Source organism: Cuculus canorus, chromosome 12, assembly GCF_017976375.1.
Source record: "Cuculus canorus isolate bCucCan1 chromosome 12, bCucCan1.pri, whole genome shotgun sequence".
Classification (NCBI taxonomy): Eukaryota; Metazoa; Chordata; class Aves; order Cuculiformes; family Cuculidae; genus Cuculus; species Cuculus canorus.
This window is the reverse complement of record NC_071412.1, coordinates 14,459,778-14,485,431: the sequence shown is the minus strand read 5'-3', so window position 1 is coordinate 14,485,431 and position 25,654 is coordinate 14,459,778. Positions and strand designations below refer to the sequence as shown.

The 25,654-nt window shown below is 41.6% G+C and overlaps 3 protein-coding genes and 5 non-coding genes across 11 annotated transcripts; 7 read left to right on the top strand and 1 right to left on the bottom strand.

Moving 5' to 3' along the window:
• The first annotated feature begins 1,842 nt into the window (after nt 1-1,842).
• Nucleotides 1,843-7,365, top strand: LCTL (lactase like). 2 transcript variants are annotated; one of them, XM_054077279.1, is made up of 7 exons: nt 1,843-1,932; nt 2,429-2,524; nt 2,966-3,020; nt 3,114-3,275; nt 4,006-4,280; nt 4,984-5,110; nt 7,208-7,365. In XM_054077279.1, exons 1-7 carry the CDS (start codon nt 1,843-1,845, stop codon nt 7,321-7,323), a joined length of 921 nt encoding a protein of 306 aa, XP_053933254.1. In that variant the 3' UTR covers nt 7,324-7,365. The 2 variants fall into 2 exon arrangements, with proteins under 2 accessions (XP_053933254.1, XP_053933255.1); XM_054077280.1 differs by lacking the exon at nt 2,429-2,524.
• Nucleotides 7,366-8,056: 691 nt separating this feature from the next.
• ZWILCH (zwilch kinetochore protein) lies at nt 8,057-19,702 on the bottom strand. 3 transcript variants are annotated; one of them, XM_009567599.2, is made up of 18 exons: nt 19,572-19,702; nt 17,907-17,958; nt 17,191-17,286; nt 16,962-17,080; nt 16,088-16,284; nt 15,595-15,674; nt 15,141-15,296; nt 14,541-14,612; nt 14,170-14,263; nt 13,252-13,307; nt 12,963-13,065; nt 12,381-12,460; nt 12,007-12,163; nt 10,978-11,006; nt 10,452-10,588; nt 10,062-10,157; nt 9,857-9,975; nt 8,069-9,172 (listed from the first exon to the last, which is right to left on the bottom strand). In XM_009567599.2, exons 3-18 carry the CDS (start codon nt 17,212-17,214, stop codon nt 9,081-9,083), a joined length of 1,611 nt encoding a protein of 536 aa, XP_009565894.2. In that variant the 5' UTR covers nt 17,215-17,286; nt 17,907-17,958; nt 19,572-19,702; the 3' UTR covers nt 8,069-9,080. The 3 variants fall into 3 exon arrangements, with proteins under 3 accessions (XP_053933253.1, XP_009565894.2, XP_053933252.1); XM_054077277.1 differs by lacking the exon at nt 19,572-19,702 and adding an exon at nt 18,408-18,562; XM_054077278.1 differs by lacking the exon at nt 10,062-10,157 and having other exon boundaries at nt 8,057-9,172.
• A 30-nt stretch (nt 19,703-19,732) lies between these two features.
• On the top strand, nt 19,733-25,519 carry RPL4 (ribosomal protein L4). Its single transcript, XM_054077281.1, has 10 exons — nt 19,733-19,866; nt 21,276-21,447; nt 21,918-22,024; nt 22,474-22,612; nt 23,115-23,239; nt 23,622-23,751; nt 24,089-24,245; nt 24,415-24,498; nt 25,057-25,177; nt 25,261-25,519. The coding sequence occupies exons 1-10, from the start codon at nt 19,864-19,866 to the stop codon at nt 25,438-25,440; spliced, it is 1,218 nt and encodes a 405-aa protein (XP_053933256.1). The 5' UTR covers nt 19,733-19,863; the 3' UTR covers nt 25,441-25,519.
• On the top strand, nt 21,104-21,204 carry LOC128853412 (small nucleolar RNA SNORD16). Its single transcript, XR_008451973.1, has one exon. It is a non-coding gene; the product is annotated as a small nucleolar RNA SNORD16 (small nucleolar RNA).
• LOC128853415 (small nucleolar RNA SNORD18) lies at nt 21,766-21,837 on the top strand. Its single transcript, XR_008451976.1, has one exon. It is a non-coding gene; the product is annotated as a small nucleolar RNA SNORD18 (small nucleolar RNA).
• LOC128853418 (small nucleolar RNA SNORD16) lies at nt 22,308-22,408 on the top strand. Its single transcript, XR_008451979.1, has one exon. It is a non-coding gene; the product is annotated as a small nucleolar RNA SNORD16 (small nucleolar RNA).
• On the top strand, nt 23,483-23,550 carry LOC128853417 (small nucleolar RNA SNORD18). Its single transcript, XR_008451978.1, has one exon. It is a non-coding gene; the product is annotated as a small nucleolar RNA SNORD18 (small nucleolar RNA).
• LOC128853416 (small nucleolar RNA SNORD18) lies at nt 23,797-23,867 on the top strand. The gene has a single exon (XR_008451977.1). It is a non-coding gene; the product is annotated as a small nucleolar RNA SNORD18 (small nucleolar RNA).
• Nucleotides 25,520-25,654: the final 135 nt, after the last annotated feature.

Here is a 25,654-nt window from a genome sequence, read left to right as displayed (position 1 = left end):
GTATGTATTAGAATTCCAATTATTTTGATAAAAGTTACATTCCTCTATTTTTCCCACATACATAAAATCCAAGGGAGAACCAATAGTCTCAGCAAGAACTAAGAGGAAGGAAATTAGTTATGCCTTACTATCCCAAAATGGGAAAGTGTAGGAGAGATTTCATTTGATCTCTCTCAAACACGCAAAAGCCTGAAAGAACGCCTTAATAAAAAACCACGGAGAGGCTGGAACTCTGAGGCTCACTGGGCTGTTGCTTCAGAAGAGATTGACACCATGATCACAGGACCTATTTTCCAGAGAGGTTTCAGGCATAAATGATAGCATTTCAACATTTACTCACTACTGTACATTTGCATTTAGAGATACTTTCTAAAACTTGCTTGTACGTCCTCTTTATATAAAAGCACTCTTTCTGTAATTGCTTTCATCATCAGAATTCTCTTTGCATTGGCTCACATGCTATCGATTCCTAATTTCATTTAATATTGAAGATGTACGATTCCTTAGAGAAAGAACGGTTATTTATCCAGAATTTATATTTTTTGCTAATTACAATACGAGACAGTAAATGCGTAATCGGGTTTTGTGCCTAAACTGAAATGTTCGAGGTCAAGATTTAGAGGTTTATATATAGGACCTCTCTGTGCAGCAAGCACAGCTGGGCTGCTTGCAAGATACAGTCAGCACTAAGAGAGACTGCCTCTTCCCTGTAGTCTAAACAGGCGCAAAACAAATGGTTTAAGGCAAACCATTTGAATATTAAAAAAAAAAAAAAAAATCAGTCTCTGATATTCTGTCCTCTATTTGATGGTGAAAACATGCAGTTTCCATAGTTGTTAACACAAAACATCACAGGGCTTCTTTGGGGAGTAAAGAAAGAAATAGTTAAAAGGGAACTAGTCTAAAGAAAGAGCCATCATCTCAAAGCAAATGCAGAAAATAACTAATGGAACCTTCTTTTGTGCAATGCTTCTGTAGATTTTCAACATTCGGTACTATTTAAGAGAAATGAATAACTGAAGTTATTCTACTGAGATTTATATTAATTGGGTTTTCTTTTCACAGGATGACATTCAGATACTGAAGGATCTGAAAGTTAATCACTATCTATTCTCTATCTCATGGCCTCGCATTATGCCCACTGGCATCAAAAGTAAGCCTAACAATTTCACCATTCTTAGCAGCATTAGTACGCAAGTAATGACACTTGCGAGTGTACCCTAGTCCTCTAACACTGCTGTTAAACAGATTGCTGTTTCTCTGGCTGCAGAAGAGTTTAACCTTTGCACATCCACCAATGCACAACCCAATGCGATAAAGTTCCTTGGTTAATATGTTTAGATTTCTATTACTTGAAAAACAATCCAACTTAATTTCTTGTCTCTGCATTTCATCAGCAGAGCAACTGAATGAGAAAGGAATACAGTTCTACAATGACACAATTAACAGTCTGCTGGAAAACAATATTACCCCTATCGTGAGCCTCTACCACTGGGATCTTCCACAGGTTCGACAATATTTAGATTAATGACATGTCTACTAGAAATGCCTCTGACAGGAAATTTATATCTAACTTTAAGGACTATGTGTACTTTAGAAAAATGTTTAAAGATGCCTGCATGCTCTTAAGTGCACTTATAATTATTTTCTATTTATTTTCATTTACACACATTGTAGTTTATATACACTGTAGTTTATATATATTGAAGTTTTGAAACATCTCCCTCTGAGCTACTGAAACAAAGTATTTGTTAATCAGCCTCTGAGCTTTAAATAACATGATTGATTCTTGAAATTATGAAGGTTCTCCAAGAAAAGTACGGTGGCTGGCAAAATAGAAGCATGATAAATTATTTTAATGATTATGCAAACCTGTGTTTTGAGAAGTTTGGTGATCGGGTGAAACACTGGATTACTTTTAACAATCCTTGGGTAAGTTATCAACACTTTCCTTCTAATCACCCTCATAACCCAGTTCTGTTCCCAAAATTCTGGGGAAGGGACACTGCAGGAAGGAGAGAGGGAGAGACTTTCGACATTAATCTTTGGGCCCCAGAACCTCAGTGGCCAGATTCTGCACAAGGACAGGGGGTTAAGACACAGACTTTTGAAAAACTATCAGCTGGAGAGGAAACGGGCACAGAAATCAGAAAAGCAGATATAATTCGCCCTCCACACATTCCATCAGGGAACAGCAAGCTGGCAAGTGACTCCAGCAGCACTGGTCACCAGTGTGTTTCCAATACGCTACAATACGCCAAGCAGAGGGGCACTAGATTGGAGCCATGGGGAGAGGAAGGAAAAAGGGGAGTGGATAGAAGCGACTGAGACACACAGACCATGCAGAAGAACACGAGATCTCAGTCCACAGGATGGAAGCAAATTCATTAGCTCTGCTGTTCACTAACCAACTCTACATATTTTTTAGGCTGTTGCTGAAAAGGGTTATGAAACAGGAGAACACGCACCAGGACTGAAGCTTGGTGGACGCGGAGCATACAAAGCTGCGCATCATATAATTAAAGTAAGACTAAAATCATGTCTTTTTTACAGTGCGTTCCAGACTGGTTGAATAAGAAAATGTCCAGGTTACTCTAGAAATAAGAAGTAAAGCCCTGACTGGTTGAAATGAACTTGAAATTTTCCTTGCCTTCAGTAAGTTTAGCCTTGGCAAAAACAATCGTTCACTTGCCTGAATAAATAAAGCAAGGACATCCAGAGACAGGAGATGCTGGGCAGAAGATATACTGAATGCTGAGTATTACCTTCACGGGGACCTCCTGGAATTTAGGGAAAGAATCTTGCCCAAGTGCTTTTTTGACATCTCATATGAAATGAAAACTTTCACAATATACAAAAAATTATGTGGCATTTTCAGACACACCTTAGTGCAAACACTGCTCTTGATCTTCACCAGCTTACTAGGGCATAACAGATTAAAATGTGCCTATGATTTAACTTACAGACTCATGCGAAAGTATGGCACTCTTACAATAACACCTGGCGCAGTGAGCAGCAAGGTAATGAGGATATATTACGTAATTATGCTTCTATTTATTTTAAGGGCTTAAAGATTATGCATAAACTGCAGAACTGTCATTTTGTCTTTTAAGGTATGGTTGGAATTTCCCTAACTAGTGGCTGGGGTGAACCTGTTGATCCACACAGCCAAACAGATAGAGACGCTGCTGAAAGATACATACAGTTCCATTTGGGATGGTTTGCCAATCCAATTTACAGAGGAGACTATCCAGAAATTATGAAGAATTATGTAGGTAAGCCCTGAAACAAACAATAAAATTAATTCCTTACTCACTCACACCTGACCAACATGTGGTTTAGTCAAGTATGAGGACACCAGTGAGATGAGGCTTAGCAACAAAGAGCCCCTGGGCCGCACACAGCTCCTGAGCAGCTCAGGCCACAGACTGGAACTCACAAGTTGAGCTGTTGTCGAGCTCAGTAGTTGCACATCGGAGCGCTCCAAACTGCAAAGGAAGCAGCCACCTTGTTTTGCAGTCACAGTCCAGTTTTACTGGCCTAACAGCAGCAGGGAACCACTTTCCACCTAAGGACAATGAACCAGCAGTTCTTCATCCCTAAAGCTGGCTTTAGGAATTTTTAAGAATTGTTTACAAGTTTAAAAAAAATTTTTTAGTAGAACCTACAGGGTTCCACTCTCTTCCTTTCATGGAATGAAGACAGGTAGTGTACCCAGCAGCAAAGCACTTCTTGTCGTGTGAAGTTTCCAAGCATTCTATTGACATTTACTATTCTCTTTGGAGAAAAAACAAAACAAAACACACTTTAATTCACTGCTTTCTCCATGTATTGTACCCAACTTCTTCAAATGAAAAAGATGAAAGACTGTTTCATCTTGAAAAAGTAACCAGGCTAAGCTGTGCTCTACACTAACCTCAGGAAAACTGTATTTATTGTTGGTGAGGTAAAGAAAACAAATTCCTGCCCTCCTCACAAGTACGTTTCCTAAAATTATTTCAACAGGTCGGAAGAGTGCCCAGCAGGGCCTGGGGACATCAAGATTACCAACCTTCTCAGTGCAAGAGAAAACCTATATCAAAGGCACATCGGATTTCCTGGGAATAGGTCATTTCACTACTCGTTATGTTCTCCAGAAGACCTTTCCCCTTCTAGAAGCATCCAGTTACCACACTGACCGTGATTTGGCTGAACTGGTGGACCCAAAATGGCCAGCTCCAGGACCTAACTGGTTATATTCTGTGCCTTGGGGATTCAGAAGGTTACTCAACTTCATTAAGGTACGGCCTTCAAGTACCTGAAGGAAGCCTAGAAGAAAGCCGGGGACGGACTTTTTACAAGGGCATGGAGTGACAGGACGAGGGGGAATGGCTTTGAACTGGAAGGGGGAAGACTTAGATTAGACATTAGGAAGGAATTCTTCATGCTGAGGGTGGGGAGGCCCTGGCCCAGGTTGCCCAGAGCAGTGGTGGCTGCCCCATCCCTGGAAGTGTTCAAGGCCAGGTTGGATGGGGCTCTGAGCGGCCTGATCCAGGGTGGCCATGTCCCTGCCCTTGGCAGGGGCTTGGAACTGGATGGCCTTTGAGGTCCTTCCAACTCAAACCATTCTATAAAGTGATTAAAGATTAAATCTTTAAAAAGGAAGTGGACAAAATGTCTGGTTTCACACAGAAGCCACAGGAGCTGCACTTACACTATTTTAGATTTTCAACAGTTTTGTATATGTATTTGTCTTGTCATTTCGGGAAGTTTCTTTGTCAAAAAAATACCCACCTTAATTTCAGCTCAGAAAACTGCAGAGCTCAGTAATTTTAAAATAAAAAACAAAGCGAACTCAAATTCCTAGTTAGATATTCTTCTTACTAAAGGTGACTCTAAGTAAAGCAAATAAAACACATTAAAAGCAATTTTCTAAGAATCTCACATTCTGTCACAATAGGATGACTTTGTTCACGTGAACTGGTCTCAACCCATCTCTTGCAGACACAGTACGGGAACCCTCTCATTTATGTGACAGAGAACGGTGTTTCTGAGAAGGAACAGTGTGCTCAGCTCTGTGATGAATGGCGGATAGAGTATCTGAAAGGATATATTAATGAAATGCTGAAAGGTAACTTCAAAAACATCTTTTCAGTGCATGAGCTATTGGAGCATTTTCACCTTCTGATTATTTCTTCCCCTTGTAATTTACATCATAGAGAAATAAATATTCACCGACCAAAACAGACAGCAAACCAGACCAATAAATATCCACAGAAATTACAACCTAGCCAGACATGTTGATGCCAATAAATACAATAACCTATGTGAGACTTAATAGTGCAACAGATCAGTTGCCACTCTTAGAAAAAAAAAGAGAAAGTGCACCTAATAACCGTATACAGCTCTCGTACCTCCAAGCTTAAGATCATATTTTCAAAGAATCTCAGTTCCTTTATACTTCACCACTTTTCTGTCCTCCTCCCCTCTCCCCACCTCTTTCTCCTATAAAAGAAAACACCTACAGGAACATATCTTAAGGACAACAAACACTGGCAGCAAATTTAACAGAAGAATCTGTGCTCTGTTTACAGCTCTAAACGACGGTGTTAACGTCAAAGGTTACACTGCCTGGTCACTGCTGGATAAATTTGAATGGAACAAAGGCTTCTCTGAAAGATTTGGATTTTATCACGTTGAATTTAAAAACAAGAACAAACCACGTTACCCAAAGGCATCTGCTGACTATTATAAAAAGATTATCAGTGCAAATGGATTCCCGAATCCAAGAGAGGTGATGTCAATTCCTAATATTATTCTTTTTTTGTCTTTTTTCCTTCAATATATGGGCAAATATCACACTGAATCTCATGAAACAACTTGCACAAATAAAGTACATGAAATTTGACACTCTGGTCCTATAAATTAGGGATGTTTTAAATACGTAGGCCTCCAGGGACAGAGAAAGGGAAAGTAGCCTCAGTTACCGTTTCCAAAGCATTTCCCTAACACTAATTAGACTTATTGATGAGATGACAAACTCTGAATCATGAGTTACCAGTGCTCTGCCAGATTTCTAGGCAGAAAATTACACATCTGTGCTACCTTGGCAATAATAAGGAATATATTATGTGCTTTATAAAATTGTGTTGGACTCTAAGAAATACATTGTGATAGAAATCACAAAGATACAAAGAAACTTTCAGAAAACTGTGTTGAAAGAATGAAATGTTTTCAAGCTAATTGTAATGGAGGAGTGTTCAGGGACAAAGAAGCTGCTGTGAAGGAGACAGTATTACAGTCTAACAGAACTGCTGCATGTCAACCCTCTCAGGTGGGAAACTGGTATCGGAAAGCCATGGACACTTGCTCTACCACACACCAACACCTTGCTACAGGTAATTACATGTCTTCTCTTTTGTTTTATTAAAGCATATTATGGAACTTTCCATTTTAGATTTCTCTCTGAATACTATTATTAGTGGGTCCCTTAAAGGAATTTTCTCCCTGAAAGTACAGCAGCTTTCAACTAGAACAAGCCTGTAAAGAAAATCAAAATCTTTATTTGCTTTATTTGCTTTGAAGGCACCCCTGCAGCTGAACGCATCAACCTTGGATGTTAATGGAATACACAAATTCTAAAAGCCACTACTTAAGGCTAGGGCTGGCAGCATTATCCTTGAAATAATAAAAGTGCTAAACGCTCTTTCAAACAGAAAACAAAACCAGAGAAATCAAGACAACAATGCAGGCAGAAAAATCTCTAAAATATCTGACTTCGTTATAAAACAAAACTATTGGAGGAAAAGAGGGCTAAGAACTGGCTTAAGGCAGTGTTAAGAGCTGCAAAACAATCACAAAAAGGCAGAAGTGCTTCTCAAGGATTTCTCTTTAACTGCTTTCCTGCCCTTGTGGGGGTGGAATGATAAAAATCAAAGGAACAGCAGAATACTGCTGAAGCTTATTTATAGCAAGAACAATTTTTGCAGCCCTTTAAGCACTGACAAATCTTAAAAAATTTACCTTAAAAAGAAAAAAAATGAGGGGAAACTGTAGTGGAATTGCCCCAACTGCTGCAGGATTATGAAATTTTTGTTTGTTTGTTTGCTGTTTATGCCAAACTCCATATTGAACCAAATTGAGCGATAAATGTTCCAAAATGTTCGATCTAAGTTGTAAACTCCAGCAGATTAAGTTTCTTACATGTTATTCATTTCTCAAATTTCAGGCTCCCTGACTACTCGCATGGAAATGCTGTCAGAGATTGTTCTTCCTACCGTTTTCACACTCTGCATACTCATCAGTATTGTGTTACTAACACTCTACCTTCGAAGTCGTCATTAAAATTGCATGCTTACACACATATTCATTTTGCAGCAAAAATAAAATGCAACTGTTTTATTATATTGATTGAAGTTTACCACAGTTGACTCTTTTTATACCACTGTAAAGAAGTATTATTTTACCTCTTCACCTAGAGCTTTTATAGTTTTTCTCTATTCAATTCCCAAAATGTAATTTTATTTTTTTTTTTCATCAAAACCTGAAGGACATTTTCTTTCTGTATTATTTCCTACTGATTTTAAGTAGTAGATTTTATGTTTCTTATTATTTTGGAAACTATTATACATTTTGTTCAGCAGAAGAAGCTAGCTAATGTTAAAACGACTTTTAATTAGCACATAACTGCTATTTGAAAAGAAACAGACGCATAATTTTAAAACAGAAAAGCATTTCAGTACTCCAAGAGCACTCCTTAAACATTAATGTCTTATTTTATGCCTCAAAGTCAGGATAATATACCCCTCACTCTTTAGGTGTGGAGAAGAATTTTTTGAAGTGATTAATCAAGGATGATAACTTCCAAGTCAGATTCAAACCAAGCATACTTCTCTCTCTAGTTTTGTTTACAGGGAACTAAGTTTATTTCATACAACTTTAGAATATTACACACCAAAATACGTATTGTAAGCAGCCCAAGCACTTCCAGAATGTAATACTGCACCTCAAACTCACTCCTGCTGCAGGAAGGAACAAGTTAAGCACATGACTATAAAATTTTTATTCTGGAATATGGCCATCAGGCTGTATTTGTCTTTCGGTTGTGCTTGAAATTATTCCTTTAACACAAAACAACAAACAAGTTTCCCTATTAACCTGCAGTATAGTTTCAATGCTGCATATGCACCTACTGAATGCAGTGCAGCAGCATATAAACTCAAAATCTGGCCTCGTTCTTAGCTTCTCTTCAAAGGCTTTAACTATTAAACTGATAGTCACTGAGATGTAATATGAGGAAAGGGATAAGAGATAAGATTTACTGAGGAAAAAACAGACGTTACAGAAATTTATAGTTTTTATAAAGGGTGAATAATGAGTGTTTCCTTATTCTTATTTACCAATAGTTAATAGCTTCTTTTATGCAAAACATTTCTCTCCCAACGTAAAATGTTTCTTTCACAAATTAGTTAATCAGCACAAACTATCCTATGTAGTTGTTTAAACTTACACTGCCAAAACGTTATAGATGTTGTCTAATCAACATAAGAGCATAAGCAATTGTTAGGAATTAATCTTGACGTATTTAAGTTATTATGCCTGGCCAAGTATACTGAATATTTCTATCCAAAAATTATCCAGAAGTATACAGGACACCAGCATTGAAATAATTCACCTGGCATCAAGGAAAAAAAATGAATTTCTAGAGAAAAGACTATCCAAGAATATTCCAAAATACAAACAGAGGAACAACGAAAACCAAACTGTCAGAAGTTCACAATGCCATGGATGAAGAGCTTTCCGAATAGATCTGGATGATGAAATGTCACTTGCCACCAGGAAAACATGACAATATTGCTTCTTCTGTTGGGTTAAAGTAATTCACACTTTGAACACTGTCCGATTGCATTCTTAATGAACAAAAATAAAATTCAAAACTCCAAAGCACAGAACTTTATTAAGTGTTTCTAAATATATGAACAAAAATATCTTCTCTATTATACATATATGGGCGTGTAAATAAAAATACATTGTTGGGACACATAATACTGAAATGTCCTCTTTACTGTACCTTTCAAGTGCCTGCCTGTAGAGTAACATGCTTATGTGAAAGGGACCTGACTGCACTTCGCCACTGTAATAAAATACATTCTTTCTTCAGCAAATTCATTAACTGTGGAATCAGAATAGAGACCTGCAGAGACAAAAGAAACATGATTAGCCGCTCTCCTCAGAAACAGAAATTGTAGAGATTAGTTCATGCAGCAGCTTCAAGAACTGCTTCTAAGACTTCTGTATGACTGAAAGGAAGCGCTTCATGACAAACATTGAGAATGACATGAATGCTTTCCTAAAGCATTACCCCGTATCAAACCTCACCCCCAAAAAGCAAATTATTTCTGTTCCCATCTATATGCTCTATCTCCCCCCATTCTCATGCTTTTCCTTTGTTCTACATGTGACTACAGCACGGTGTGCCTTCCCTCTTTAGCACGTGCTTGTTTCTTTGACCAGAGGCCAGCAGTCAGCAGGCAAACCTCTCGTCAAAACCTCTCTCAGACACACTAGCAAAGACTTCAGAAATAAGATATTCTGTAGAATATTTAATACTCATGTCCTATTAGGAGCTGTTCTGTCATTTTAGCAGTAAAAACATGACTCAGCAAAGGTCAGAAGGCAGAAAGTCACCACAGCAAAAATCTTTTACATTCTACAAATATCATCTCACCCTTTTGATAAAAGGCAAAATCTCGTTTCACTTCTGCTGAAGATATAAGTAAAAAAAAAAAAAAAAAAAAAAAGTCAGATCTACTGAACCCAGTCCAGAAACTGAATTTGAAATGCATACTTTTATTATTCATTTCCCACAAATCCTTACTTGTATTGTTTGATGTCATATGTTCAGCTGGACGATCAGTACTAACTTGCCATGTTGTTCTAACCTCCTTCTGCCCACGCCCACTACTGATGTCCACCTTCCACAGTTCTGGGTGATCGCTGACAGAAACAAGACAGACCATCATTCAGTCAGATATTCATTCACATCTTAAGTCTAATGCTGCAAAGACTGTAGTTTCTCTTACTTCTGATAGTACTTCTCGACAAGTGCTGGTCTGATCGGCAGTTGAAATGCGTGCTTCTCATTTAGAGGGTTTTCCTTATAATACTTCATGCAAATTCTACAATAGGAATCAAGTAGTTACTAACTTTCTTGGGAAAAACGCTTGCACAAAGCCGTATAAAACTTGGTGCAAATTTATCTATACTCTCAGATTTTATCATTTCCTTTGTTTTTCTATTTCAGCCATAAAGCAAAATTTAACAGGAAGATCCAATGACTACTTCTGCGGTCTCATAATCATCAACATTAAGGAAGACTGGGTTTGGGTTTTTTTAACTTCTTTATAAGTTTTGAAGAGAATAAATTTGTTATTGTAATTTAAAATAGCAAGAAGTAAAAACGAAATAATTACTGTGTCAAAGGGAAGAGGTTCTCATGTTTAAACTGAAGTAGGACTGTACAGCTGACCATTATTTCCAGCACATGGTGAAGCTTTTGAACACGATGAACTTGTTCTTCTAGATCTACTGATGTGGAAATGAAGTAATCCTGTAATGGCAAACAGCTTCTGCTCTTAACTGGACACTCAATTTCCAGAGACACACAACACATCCTCAAAAATGAAATAATTTTCCTGGCTTCTTTTGAGAAGCTAAAATTTTACGAATGGCCCAGCAGTCAGAACAAAGTTCCAGGCTATCAAAGCATGAACAAAGGTTCATTGTCCTGCCTGACAACGACCCCTATCAGGTGCCTAAGAAATAACAGGTGAAAAACGAAACAGCACAGTGGCATTCCCACGGTATATTGTCCCATCCTCACAATTTGCAATTCAATTTCTCAGTTTATAGGAGCGACAGGTCTTGTACCCCACCATCAGTCCAGCGTACTCTACTTTATACTGCTTTCAGAGTTAACAACAAACAAAAGCATCTCACCAAGTAGGTTAATGTTGCAAGTTCCCGGTCTGTAAATTGAATAGAGAGATGAAAAACATTTACAATTTACTATATGGCATCAGGTGAAACATAAGCAACATTCAGGTAATCAAACAGGGAATTCTATCAAAGAAAAGCGCAACTCACTAGGACTGTAATGTTATTTATTGGCGTGATTACTCATTCGAAACAAGGTAAAAACCTGTAAAGTGGCAAGGCGGAGGCATTAATTTATTTACCACCAAGGCTGCACAACAAGGAAACCTACCACACACTTGGAGACAACCACCTGCCTTCGGACACAGACTTCCAAACAGTGAAAATAAAAAAGTATAGGAAACAAAGAATGAAAAGAGGATAACAAAGCAGAAAAGAAGAGATGAAGGAAAGGAGGTGGGAAAAACAATGGTAAAATACAAACCCTTCCCATGGATTCAGAAAAAAAAATAAAGCTAGAGTACTGAAAACAAAGCCACATTTTCAAGAAAAAAAATGTACTTTACAACAATCTTCCCACCTTAGCTCTGGTTTCCAGCATAAGAGATATAAGAATAATCAAAAGTATCTTTCCAGACACCACAGACTGCACACACAGAGCTATTACGTATGAACACCCTCGCTCGATTTCCTTTTTAGACCATAAAAGGAAAAGACAGAAAGAGCATGAGGGTCTTACTGTTTCACCTACACCAAGAAGGTAGGAAAACAACACAGCCCACAGTTATATAAATCCAGTATTTATTTTACCTGAAAGGCAGAATAAATATATAATAAATATATTTATTTTACCTAAAGGTTTTTTCAAAATGAAAGACTGTCGTGCAAGCTACAGTTACTCTGAAATAAATACATTTTTTTAAATTTTGAAACCATAATGAACTGAAAAGCACAATTACTAAGGAGGCTGGAAAGAGCACTTCAGCAGGAGGGAGAGGAAATGAGATCAAGGGGAACAAATACTTCGTTATTTCCTGCACAGAATACCTTTTCTCTGGAATTTCTGACCATGTTAACAGACATCAGGCTTACCTATAAAAAAACTGACATAGTCCTTCTTCATCTTATCCAAACCAATCTCCAAGAGCATTTGAACTGGAGTGATGCCACTGAGGAAAACAACCTCCATCTCTCCACGGTAAGACTGCTGAATCAATTTACTGAGCAAACTGCTGCTCCCTTGATGAATCTGAAAATCACAACTTTTCTTGCAATCAAACTGTGCACAAGACATCATAAACAGTGTCTAGAAGTGCAACACTATGGAGATAGAGGCAAAGTGTGATAGGTGAAAGTACTTTAAAACCAGCACAGTACAGAAATGAGGGGCAGCTAAGCCACGAGAACTATATTCTGCTTCAAACAGCTCAAAATTTTAACATGTACTGTGGAACACAAATACATACCCATGGCTGTATTTCACCAAGTTCCAGGGATTTTCTGATTAATGTTAAACACCCTACCACCTCCTGATAGGAGCTAACGCCTGAGGAGAAAAAGAAGCAATATTTTAATCGATCAAGCCAGGCCAGCACTCCAGCTATTAAAGCAATAACAACAGGCCACCGTGTACTAGAATTAAATCCCTTATTTCAAGAAATAAGTTCAAGTTTTATCAAGTTTGTGTGCAGTTTTATCAACTTAAAAACTGACCTTCAGACCTAAAAAGACAACCTTTTCATAGATAAAGCGTTTCCAGTTTTAGAGCAGAGGAGTACTACCAACTGCTTATTACCTTTTACAATCAAATAAAATGAAATACAGCATCTCCTGCCAGACATTGATCTACCTCAGTATGTTCTAAGAAGGTGCATCACCTCAAATACCTAAAATCATTTCTTTTAGAGAAAGTCTGTTAATAATTTTCTGAAGAATGAATCAGTCCTTAAATCTCAGAGAAATTTGTATTTGTTTCACTGAGAAAGCAACACAGATAACAGAAGAATTAAAGGAAAACAGACAGGGTAAAAAATACACAATATGCTTACTTCTCATTTTGCACCATAACTGTTCTGCAAAATCCAGGTCTTCTCGCTCACTGAAGATTGATTTTATTGAACCATTCACAGCAGCAGTGTCAGATTTGATTTTCTGAAAGAGTTTGTTTGCCTTAAGTAAAAGAGGATGCCTAAGATTCGAAGAACTTATAAATTCGAGCTTTGTCCAGAGATCAATATTATATACACATATATAATATATTTGATTTAGTCAACATCTGGAAATAACTATAGTTACAAGGGAAACAAGATGACAAGGCAGCCAGTAGATCACATATACCTCTGCTTTGTTCGTGTCTCCAGATACACAATATCCATCCAGTTGTTTCTTTAAACCTAACAAAGGAGAAAAATGAGGTTTACCACTATGAAAAAAAAATATCATCAAACCAAGCGTAAAAATCCCCAGGCATATCATAATTAAATATACAAACTGGATGGCTAATAAACTAAATTCATCCATGTTAAAATTGGTTTTACTGGGTAAGCATACAGTCTGCAAGGAAAATTTCTTAATGTTTTTTATTAGAAGCTAAGCATTTTCCCCATGAACCTTTATTACATTGATACCTAAACGTTAACTTGTTAAGTTCTAGCGTGGAAGCATTAAGGGGAAGCAGGGGGGTCTAAGAAGCACCTCTGGTTTTCTTCCATATGTATCTGTCAGAGAGAGTTTTTGTCTGTTTCTCCAAGTTTTAGCTACATACGAAAAATAAATTTACAGCTGCATTTGAAAATCTCTTGGTGTATTCCCATGTCCAATTCTCTTTTTGGATTTGCTTTCCAACATCTTAAACATATGACAAGACACATTTTGTTCTCAACAGTTTTTAGGAAGAATCAGTAATCTTCAATGCTTCATTTTAAGATGTCATCAAACAGCACTGTTTTCCAGAGGGACGCTTAGCACCTTTAGAAGGTCAGATCATTTGAAAGGCACATCCAGAACTCTCTCAATTGCTTTTTAAACATAATTGTGTCATTTAATGAAGAAACAATTATTAATTCTATACAAGATACTAGGACAAAGGAAAATGAGAGATGAACCAACTAACCTGTTTAACTACTTTGTGCAGGTGGTTATAGCATAGAAATAAACAGTTGTAATTCTAATACTTTTTAAAGAGTACGTGGAATTTCCTTCGATTTCTGTGAAATGCAACATTCATTCCCTCCCTGTGCAACAAGCAGCAATTACCAGTCAGAAATTCCTGGACCAGTTCAACAGCCGATTCAGACTCTAAGGGCTCAGGCCACTCAGTCACACCCGTCTTCAATCCTTCAGCCAAAGCCTAAAGGCAGCATCAAAACCAAAACAACACAAATCAGTTCTTCTTGGAGGTTCTGCACGCGTCATACTTGAACATTGTAGTTAACTTCTACAAGATTCAGACAGCTCTCCGTACAGCTAACCATGTATTTAGAAACTTCTTGAATTTCCTGGCTTTCGTGTTCATTCTAAAATAAAAGCTTAAAGTTATCTAGGAAACTCTTGATGAAGTAAATTTTTAACACGTAAAATCACCATGCCATGTAAATCTGAAATTGGAATTTCCCACTGATACTCACAAGAAGAAACTGCAGCTCTCTGTACTGCTGATAGACTGGACTTCTGGGGTCCCCGGACTCCAAGCTAATATTCTGAAAGTTCCAGAAATTTAGGTCAGTTTGGAACGTGAGAAATGAAACATCCTCAAACTTCCATGAGTGAAACATGTATTAGTGTAATTTATCACGTAGATTATAAGCACCTTGTGATGCTTATATTGTTCTGGTTTGAGATAAAGCTGAACCAGTTCCCTAACTCCAGCTAAATTTCATTTGAGCATCTTCATTTTATGAAAGTTAATTGCACGATTTTCAGACAGTGTTTCTCTCTAGCAGTGACAACACAGTGCACTGCTATGCGGAAAGGGCATCGCTTACACTTCTTCCTATAGAAATCAAGGCTACCCTCGAGGTCGTGAAGGTTAAAGTCTCCTAAAATTTTCATTACTGAAATGCGTATTAAGGTAATTTATCACTGAAGATGAGGACGTTCTTTTGCTTATATAAAGAATAATAAACACAAGTGTCAAGAACTAAACTTATTTTCTGTCCTTTACTCCCCTGACTACATAAGCCATGGAAAGGGTTTGGGGCTTGTTTGCTTCTTCCTTCCTGACCAACCAGCATGGCAGCTGCTGTCAGCGGGGGCGTCTCCAGAATCTTAGCCACAGGATCCCACGTAATATCAACAGAGATATTGCTTTCGGATTCTATCATCGTGTCCTCCACTGCAGCAGCTCTAATAAGTTCATACCGAGCAAATCCTTTTGTCATCACCTAGAAAGAACAGATTTGAAAAACAATAAAAACCACCACCACAACATGGACCGTTTTGTATCTGTGCAAAGTATTTTTAAAAGCATTGCACACGCACACAGAAATAGGTCTAGTATCAGACAAATTCATTACAGTATAAGGAGCTCAAATGTTCCTTCCAAAGTCTGTTACGCTGTAGAATCACACCCGAGTGAGATTCGAAACAGAACCTATGAAGCTTCCCCAAACCAGGATCATAAATCCAAAACCAGAGCTTTTAAACTTAGACTGGAGCCATGACAGATCGTAAAAAACTTACAACAGATGAATGATGTCTCATTTTATGTTCCATTTTGAGCTCTTCCAGGTTTGCAGAACAGGATTTAGCGGCTGTAGGACCTGCAAAAGGAAAAAAGGAAGAATCAAAAAAATATCTGCCACAATTCAAACCTGGCACTTAAAATTCTGAAATACTCCATTTGAACATCTAAATGTTCAGGAAGAGTCAGCACTTGTAGAAGTGGAATGGTAGCAATTTACATTTGCTAAGTTATTGCAGCTGAGTGAAGGCCAGCCTGCATAAATACTGCTGCATTAAGGATATTAAAAGCTACTTCCATTTCTCCAACACAGCACAGGTTAAAAATATCTCCTTTTCTCCCTTTTTTTTTTCTTGTTTTTTTAAAAACAAGGGATACAAAGCAGTACCAAGCCAACATCACACAAAAGACAAAGACAGCAACACTACATCAATATTCCCATATTTTTAAGCCTTCCTCATACAACTTTTATGTGTAACGTTATATCCTTACCATCACACGTAACGGTATACAAACTGATGCCTGTGATTTTGTTTCCAGCTTTGAGAGGCACAGCTCCAAGCCAATAAGTATGTTCAGGATCAGAACCGTCACATCTTATCCAAAGGGGAGGAAGCACAACCAGCTCTCCTATCGTCACGTGGGTCACGTTTGGATTTTGTGCCATTGCATAGAAGGACATCAACTGCCTAGAGATAAGAACAGGAGAAAAATTTGATGCTAGTAAGTATAGCTAAATCTCTTCCATAAAACTCAACTCTTATCTACCATGCTTCATTAGCAGCCACCAAATCATTTCACAAAGAGCATGCAGCATTATAATCCTCTTTTTACAGAAGAACAAAGTCACAAACGAGGAAGATATCATAATTGAAAATATATTTAATATAATATTTGAACTTAAGCTAAAGATTCTGAAATTATATTTGAATTTTACATTTAAAGCACGTTTAAAGGATAAGTTAACTAAGCAAACTAGCCACTACAGTTCAGCACTGTATCTTGGTATTTTCATGACAGCCAAAGAACCCAATCAGATATTTTTCCTGTTAACAGAAGCCTTAGAAACACAAGCACTGAAGCCTTAGTAAGCTTTCTTGCACACCAATACTGGTCCCATTAACCTAATGGGATAGCTCACAAGTGCTTTTCCAGTACCTTGACTTTACTTGCACTTTGTTAGGAATACTTTTAGCCTGGGGAGGTCATTTTGCAGGATGAAAAATGCTCATCCCTCCTCACTAGACTAATGAGTTATTTAATTCCAGGGGGACTGAAGATAATACAGGTTGAGAATATTACCAAGAGAGACAAAAGTTGCAATAGGAAATTACATCAAAAGAGGAGGCAGAACTCTGACACTTACTTCGCTCTTCTGAAGGGTAGAGCCACTGGTCCAGAACTCTCCTTTGGTAAAAGCTCAGAGGCATAAACAGCCCCATCTGTTTCTGATTCTTCCATTTGGTCACTGTCTTCATTGTGTTGCTTTAAGAGAAAGGCACAGATAAGTCAAAAAACGCAAGCTATGGGAAAACAGTTGGTAGGAATTCAAGTCTAAATTACATTTAAGAAATTAACAATCAATATACACTTACTGCTTTCTGTAAAACATATAACATACTGCTTCCATTCCAGAATCTTTCAATGGGACTTTTGCAACTACCATCAATCAAACAGATCTCTACATCAGTCTGAAAAAGAATAATTTAAACAAAAATTGCAATTCAGCAATTTTTTTTCAGCAGAAACTGTAAAATTAACTAATTCCACAATTTTTTTCCCAACTCTACTGCAACCATTCATAAATCGAAGGCTTTCTTACTTCAGGAGAACAGTTACTGCATGCCAGAGGTGGAATCAAATCCACTGTGAAAACGCAACAAGTTTCAACAAACCGACATAAAAGATTTGATCACTAATGGGTTGATTCTATGAGAAACTAGAGTTTGGTTCAATGCCCAAACTTCAGATAATCTGAAAATGAGGAATCATTGCTGTCAAGCAGCAGCTGCAATCACTAGATATCCTTGAGATGGAGAACACGCATTTAAAGTAACATTAGATATCAACTGATCAGTTCTCCAGAAGCCTCAGGAGGGAGAAGGCAAGATCACGGCACAAGGAGGGGAAGGCAGGTGCTGGCCCTGGGAGGGGATAGCCGTGTCTCTTTCTCCCTCCTGAGGCGAGGGCAGCTCTGAAGACATAAACTTTCCCTTTTGTGTGATAGTCCCGCACACATCTCAACCACTGATCAATAGCTGCACATTTCGAACACAGAGACTCGAATCTATATTTTTACAGTGATATTTACCTCAAAGAGACATGGCTGTTGAGGGAGACTTTCCTTCCCTTCTTCATATATTCTGAAAGAAAAGAAAACATTAAGGTACACAGAGCTTTGTTCTTTGCATTCCCCTTGAAGCACTGAGCTTAACTGCATCAACAAAACCACCACTGTGAGGACACGCTGACACAGCTCAGGTTGTTCAGCCTGGAGAAGGCTTTGGGAAGACCTTCTAGAATCATAGAATGGTTTGAGTTGGAAGGAACCTCGAAGCCCATCCAGTTCCAACCCCCTGCCATGGGCAGGGACACCTCCCTCTGGATCAGGCTGCTCACAGCCCCATCCAGCCTGGCCTTGAACACCTCCAGGGATGGGGCAGCCACCACTGCTCTGGGTGACCTGGGCCAGGGCCTCCCCACCCTCACAGAAAAACATTTTTTCTAAGATCTCATTTCAGTCTCCCTTCTTGCAGCTGAAAACCATTCCCCGTCATCCTGTCCCTGCACTCCCTGATGAAGAGCCCCTCACCAGCTTTCCTGGAATTCCTTCCTGCACTGGAAAGCTCCAATCTTCACTCTGAGTGTTGAGGCACAGGTTGCCCAGAGCAGTGGTGGCTGCCCCATCCCTGGAGGTGTTCCAGGCCAGGTGGGATGGGGCTTGGAGCAGCCTGATCCAGAGGGAGGTGTCCCTGCCCATGGCAGGGGGTGGAACTGGACAGGCTTTGCGGTCCCTTCCAGCCCAAACCGCTCTACCATTCTATGGCTCTGCTCTTCCCACAGAGCCCGGCAGCACCCCCAGGAGCCCCCGATGACCCCCCGGTCCCCATCCCACCGCCCACCCCTCCAGACGCCGCCGCAGCGCCTCCATCGCCCCGAGCTGTGGCGCCGCGTCCTGGGCGGAGCGACGCGGAAAGGGCGCGAAAACCTCCTCCCGCCGCTGGGATCCGCGCTGCGGGCCGCCTCGGGGGAAAGGAATAGATTGGTTTGACCAAAGAATAAGGGAATAAGGAGAGGGGCTCGTGGCGGCGGGCGGGCCTCACACCGAAAATACCCGCATATAAACTGGGTTTGGAGCTTTATAAAGCGAGTGCTCTCCCTCAGGAGCGATCCCTGTGAGCAGCCAGGCAGGAGCTGGCACAGAAGGGATTTCCCACTAGTGCTTGTGTAGAAATTTTCCCAGAAATCTTATGCGCATTCTATCACTTTCCAAGGTCGCATTTTAATGTTGTTATGAACTTCAGAACAGTCCAATCTCTTCCTCATTTGGAGCTTTGGCTGCAGCTCTGCCCGACCCTGCCTTAGAGATGGGGATGATACCCAAAATATCAGCAAATAAACTCTCTTAAGACTCATTTTAGAGTTTTAGAAAGCAAAAACCCTTCATCAGGGCTGGGCAACACGCAGGAATGATCTCCATTGATGCTGTGCAGCAAGACAAAAGCTCAGATGGATGATATTTCCCACTTACAGGCATACATATAAATTCTCCCAGAAATCTTATTTCTTAGATGAAATAAGTGTCTAAATTAGAAAAAAATACCATTTCTTATATGAAATTGGAAAAAAATACCGTTTTTTAGATAAAACGTTGACTAACTTTGGAAAAAAATACCATTACTTAAATGAAACTCAACTCTGCGTTAGCTTAAATAAAAAATATTCTACTTTTTGTAGCAGTAACTACTTCTCGTACCGGAACCGCGCGGCAGGACACACCGCTCATAGCGCGGAGAGCAGTGAGGCGTCTCTCCTCTTCCGGCGTGGCGCGCGGAGCGGTTGCGGAGCCGGCACTACGCTGAGGCGTGCGGCGGGATACAGCTTTTATTGGGGGGGTGACGCGTCCCTGCTCATCCGGCGAGGGCAGCGCGGCGGGCGGAGCGCGGACGGACACGGCTCATAGCGCCGGGGCTGTGACGTGCCCTTCCTCTTCCGGCGGAGCGCGCGGCGGGTGCGGGCGCGCGCGGGGAGGCTGCGCTGCCAGCGCCATGGTGAGGGGCGCGGTGGGATGGGAATGGGGCGCTGGGGACAGGGGAGGCTGGGGGGGACCAGGCCCGGCGGGCAGAGCGAGGGCTGCGGGCTGCGGGGGAGGCGCCCGGCACCCGCCATTTTAGGCCCCGCCGCGTGGAGCCCGGCGGGGAGGCCGGGGATCGGGTGCGTGGAGGGGCCCACGTTCCTGCTGCGAGAGCGTTTTGTGTCCCTTCGTCACCGAAATCGGGACAAGAAATCGTTAACATTTCATTAGGGGGCTTAAGAAGCAGGCATCCTTATTAATGCGCTACAGGTTATAAGGAGGAATCGATCCTTCGACCGGCGGCTACGAGTGTTGGGCTTTCTACACACTGAATTTATACGTATGCGTTATATGTTTCATAAAAATCATGCGTATTAATTACATTTCCCTATGCTCATTATAATAGGTGCCCTCCCCTCACGCACGCTCCTCACAGTCCTTTATTGAGCCCAAAGCTGCAGAGCAGCCCCAGCTCTATTGCATTCACTCCTGCCCGCCTTTGAAGCTTCTGTGTAAGGTTCGAAATACGGGTTATCCTGATCTCCCATCCTTTTTCGCTGCTGAAGTGCTGGCCAGGTGCCCGTCCTCTGCAGCCTTCAGTGTTTTATTCCTTAAACATCACAAAACCAAATTTTACTGACCATTGATTTCTATGATTAGATGAAGCATTAGTATAAACACTGCATTTTAGACAGCAGCTCATGTTGTTTTGTTACGGAGTCCAACATCTCTGGCAATGTGGGCCAGGGCCTCCCCACCCTCACAGGAAAACGTTTTTTCCTAAGATCTCATCTCAATTTCTCCTCTGTCAGCTCAAAACTATTGCCCCTCATCCTGTCCCTGCAATCCCTGATCAAGAGCCCCTTTCAGTACTGGAAACTGCTCTAAGGTCTCCCCACAGCCTTCTCTTCTCCAGCTTGAACAACCACAACTCTCTCAGCCTGTCCTAGCAGAGGTGCTCCAGCTCTCGGATCATCTCCATGGACTCCTCTGGACTCGCTCTGACAGATCCATATCCTTCCTGTGCTAAGGACTAGCTTCTTGTAATAGGGAGGGGGGCAGTAGTGTAGAACATCTTACTGAAGAGCCCAGAGATTCACTTCTAGTTTAATTTTTACACCAATGACTTGAAAATATTTTGAATTTTAAACCTTGGATATAATTTCATGAATGTGGGTTGTGCTGTGAAGCATTAAATTATAAGTGAAAATTATTGCTATGATGATGTAATTTGCGTCTTATCCAGTGTTCAGTGACAGTTGCCTGCTGTCAGCCTGCTGGCACTGTTGAACTGAAGACCTCTTCTTTCTGAGCAATATTTGATGGATTTGAATGTTAGCAATTTACTTGGCTTGTGCTTAAGACTTTTTCCTTTTTCTTTCTCAGGCTTGCGCTCGACCGTTGATATCCGTCTACTCGGAGAAGGGAGAAGCCTCGGGCAAAAATGTCACCCTGCCCGCTGTGTTCAAGGCTCCCATCCGCCCTGATGTAGTGAACTTCGTTCACACCAATTTGCGCAAGAACAACAGGCAGCCCTATGCTGTCAGTGAGCTCGCAGGTACGACTGAGCACACGCACAGAAACACTTGTGGTAGTGTTGGCTTCAGCGTTGGTGGGCTAAAATAGACGTGGGTATTGGTTAGATTTTCCTCGGAAGCTTGCAGGTCCAAATGGATGCTGTTTCCCAAGAGATTTCTGCTAAGAACATGCATTTCCAAGTCTACTTCTGACAGTGTTTCACATAAACAGGAATAGCAGGGCCAATGCAGGCCTCCAAATCCAAGCTTAGTAATGAGTATGTTAATATAGTCAATTCTGACCTAAGCAGGTCTTTTAACATGGTAAGAGTTAATTTACCTGTTGAGGGTTTGTTCTGCTGAAATGATGAGATTCCACTCCATCGGTCCGTGTTTCTGAAACACATGATAACAGTGGAAGTTCTGATTGGTGGTCCTGAATTGTGCCTGTCAGTGACTTTGTGAAAACTGTAGTGTTGTCACTATCTGAATTGAAATCTCTCTGTTCCAGGTCATCAGACCAGTGCCGAATCTTGGGGTACTGGGAGAGCCGTTGCTCGTATTCCTCGAGTGCGAGGTGGTGGAACTCACCGCTCCGGCCAGGGTGCTTTTGGAAATGTATCCTTTCATCACCACCGCTTGCATTGGGTGTAAAGCTGAACTCGTCAAGCAGAAAAATCCATTTTTTTTTTAAGCATCTAAATGTGAAATGGAATCTTCTCCTTGAGGTGGTGGTGGCTGCCTGCAGATATCGGGACCACCAGCTCTGAGAAGTTCATAATATGGTGAGAACCTTCCCTATGCCAATTCAGACTTGGTTGAGTGAGCAGAAGCTTTCATTGATGATTGCTTTTCACTGCAGAAGTGGTGGGTCTCTTGAGTCTTGGGGTGCATTCTGTCTTGCCATGATGTTGTAATTTGCGTCTTACTCTGTGCTCAGTGACAGTTGCCTGCTGTCAGTGTGCTGGTACAGGTGGTTGACGAACAATTTGACACTGAGCAAGGACCAAGAGTAACAGTAGAAAAAACAAGCTTGGAAAAGGTTATTCTTAACTATTGATACACAGATGTGTCGTGGAGGTCGCATGTTTGCCCCAACCAAGACTTGGCGGCGTTGGCACCGTAGAGTGAACACGACTCAGAAGCGTTATGCCATCTGTTCTGCTCTGGCAGCATCCTCTCTTCCAGCTCTGGTCATGTCTAAAGGTGGGAATTCTACCTCTGGAAACGTTTGCCTGGGCAGTGTCAGGTACTCAAAACATACTTGTGGATAGCAAAATCCCTTTCCAAGAGTGCAAGAGGCAGTTTGTTCTTCAGCAGGTGGTATTGTTACATATAATTGGGGGAAGCACCTTTGTGGTTCTGTCATGTTGGAAGTTGGGTGATGCTGGGCTGGTTGTGTGCGTTGCTGACACAAATCCTGTCCATGCAGATAATAGAAACTGAAATTCAGTTTTGAATTGGAGTGCAGTTCAGTTTGATCCCTGTTCATGGGAGCCAAAGGCTTGCTTAATGTTTACTGAGCTACAGGGGCGCTGGCTGAGGCAGGCCTGTGAGATGCCATGGAGACTCCACGGCTGTAGTTGCTCTGCCTGCATATTAGGTCACGGATTTGATTTCCGCTCATGATCATTCTGTATCGCTTCTGACCTTCAGAGTGCATACAGCCAAGATCATGGGTAACAGTGTCTTGTAAAATCCTTGCTAGGCCACCGCATTGAGGAGATTCCTGAACTTCCTCTGGTTGTTGAGGACAAAGTTGAGAGTTACAAGAAAACCAAGGAAGCTGTTCTTCTCCTGAAGAAGCTTAAAGCTTGGAATGACATCAAAAAGGTGAGTTGCTGCAGATGTGTTCATAAGAGCTAAACCCAGGGAATTCAGCTCTGTCATTGGTGCCATTGGAATTCCAAATTCTGTTTTGACTTGATGCCATAGAAATCCCATGGCAACAAAATTACAAGAAACTGTAATAAAGAGTTGAAGCCAAGTAGGTTTCTTCCTACAAAACCTCGCTCTCTGTTTAGGTGGCTTCATTCTGGTGCTGCTCAATGAGAACAGCTTTTTTTTGTTGACTCTTGAGAATGATGAGCTTCTCACTGGTCCGTGTTTCAGATACATAGTGACGATTGTGAAGTTCTGACTAAAGTGCTTCTGTTGTGTCTTGCCTGTGGGATCTGGACTACTTTGCATATTCACAAGTTTCATTTTTATCTAGGTTTACGCATCCCAGCGTATGAGGGCTGGAAAGGGAAAAATGAGGAATCGCCGACGCATCCAGCGCAGGGGTCCGTGCATCATTTACAATGAGGACAATGGTATCATTAGAGCTTTCCGGAACATCCCAGGTAATTCCAGCTCAGGTCATGCTTATTCTTTTGCTGGGAGACTGCTTGGAATGATGAGATTCCACTTCATTGGTCCGTGTTTCTGAAACACATGATTTTGTGGAAGTTCTGACTTGCTGGGTTAGCCAATATGTTCTTTTTGAGAGCTGGTTTGGGGATCTTGGGAGTGTTTGTGGCAGATTATATGACTGCATTTGGAGCAGTTAAAAATGAGGTGGTTGGCTTTGTCAAAGCAGACACGCCCCTGTCTCTGCCTGCTTTCTTCTCTCTCTGTTTTAGTCTTGTGTTCCTTGGTGTTAATTACAAACTAAAGGAGTATTTGTCTGTTTTTTGGTAGGAATTACTCTTCTGAATGTGAACAAGCTGAACTTGCTGAGACTCGCTCCCGGTGGCCACGTTGGGCGTTTCTGCATTTGGACAGAAAGTGCCTTCCGCAAGCTGGACGATTTGTACGGCACCTGGCGCAAACCTGCAACGCTGAAGAGTGACTACAAGTAAGCACGGCCGCAGTGGGCATGGTGGGAGGCACTGGGAGAGCAGCCGGGTGCAGGTCCTGCCCTTGGGCTGTGGGAAGGGAGCCCGTGTGCCTAGTTCCAGTGCCTGCTCCCATTGGATCGGCTGTGGTTTTGCCATCCTGCTCACGCTGTGAACGTTTGTTTGCAGCCTACCGATGCATAAGATGACCAACACAGACATTGGAAGAATCATGAGAAGCCAGGAAATCCAGAAGGCCCTGCGTCCTCCAAAGTGAGAATTTTTCATTTACAAATAGGCTGCAGGGAGACCTTAGAGCAGCTTCCAGTACTGAAAGGGGCTCCAGGAAAGCTGGGGAGGGGCTCTTGGTCAGAGAATGCAGGGATAGGATGAGAGGAAACGCTTTTAAGCTGGAAGGGAGGAGTTGAGGTGAGATGTGAGGAAGAAATGTTTTCCTGTGAGGGTGGGGAGGCACTGGCCCAGGTCACCCAGAGAAGTGGTGGCTGCCCCATCCCTGGAGGTGTTCAAGGCCAGGTTGGATGCAGCCTGATCCAGTGGGAGGTGTCCCTGCCTGTGGCAGGGGAGTGAAACTGGGTGATCTTTAAGGTCCCTTCCAGCCCAAACCATTCTATAAATAGCAAGTCTCTAGGAGTGGCCGAGTGTGAGGCTTTGTAAGGAGATCGGAACTCTCTATGCAGTGGAATGTGGGGGTGGGCTGCGGTTCCTTTCCCTTGGTGTAAATGCTGGAAATTTTGGTTGCCCAGATTTCATGGAAAATTTAGCAGAACCTGAATGACAAAAGAGTTGATGCCACGTGTCTGTTCTCTGCAGGAAGAAGATCCACCGTAGAGTCCTGAAGAAGAACCCGCTGAAGAACCTGAGGATCATGATCAAGCTGAACCCATATGCCAAAACGATGCGGCGCAACACCATCCTGCGCCACGAGCGGAACGTGAGTGTGCCGGGTGCCAGTGACCGTCGGGGCGGGGCTGTGTGCTTCAGGCTACACACTGATCCTGCTTTTGTCTTTTTTAGCACAAGCTCAAGGAAGAGAAGAGAGCCAAGACCCGGGCCAAGCTCGCAGCTGCAGCGAAGGCCAAGGCTAAGGCTAAGGCCAGGGCTGCAGCCAAGACCGCAACCAAGGCCCCAGCCAAAGCCCCGGCCAAAGCCCCGGCCAAGGCCCCGGCCAAGGCCCCGGCCAAGGCAGAAGCGTAAGCCCAGTGCTGTGCTTCGTCTGCAGGTGTTTGGAAAGCTGTACTGTGGATTTGCCACCAATAAATCCTGTTCGAACAGACACTGGTGGTGTAGGTTGTGGCGGGGGCGTTTCTGGCGGGCGGGTTCGAAGCGGAGGCTCTGAACAGCGGTACGAAGCGGTGAAGGCCTTTGCCTGCTGCCCGTAACGCCCGGGGGAGCGCTGGCATTCCGCCCC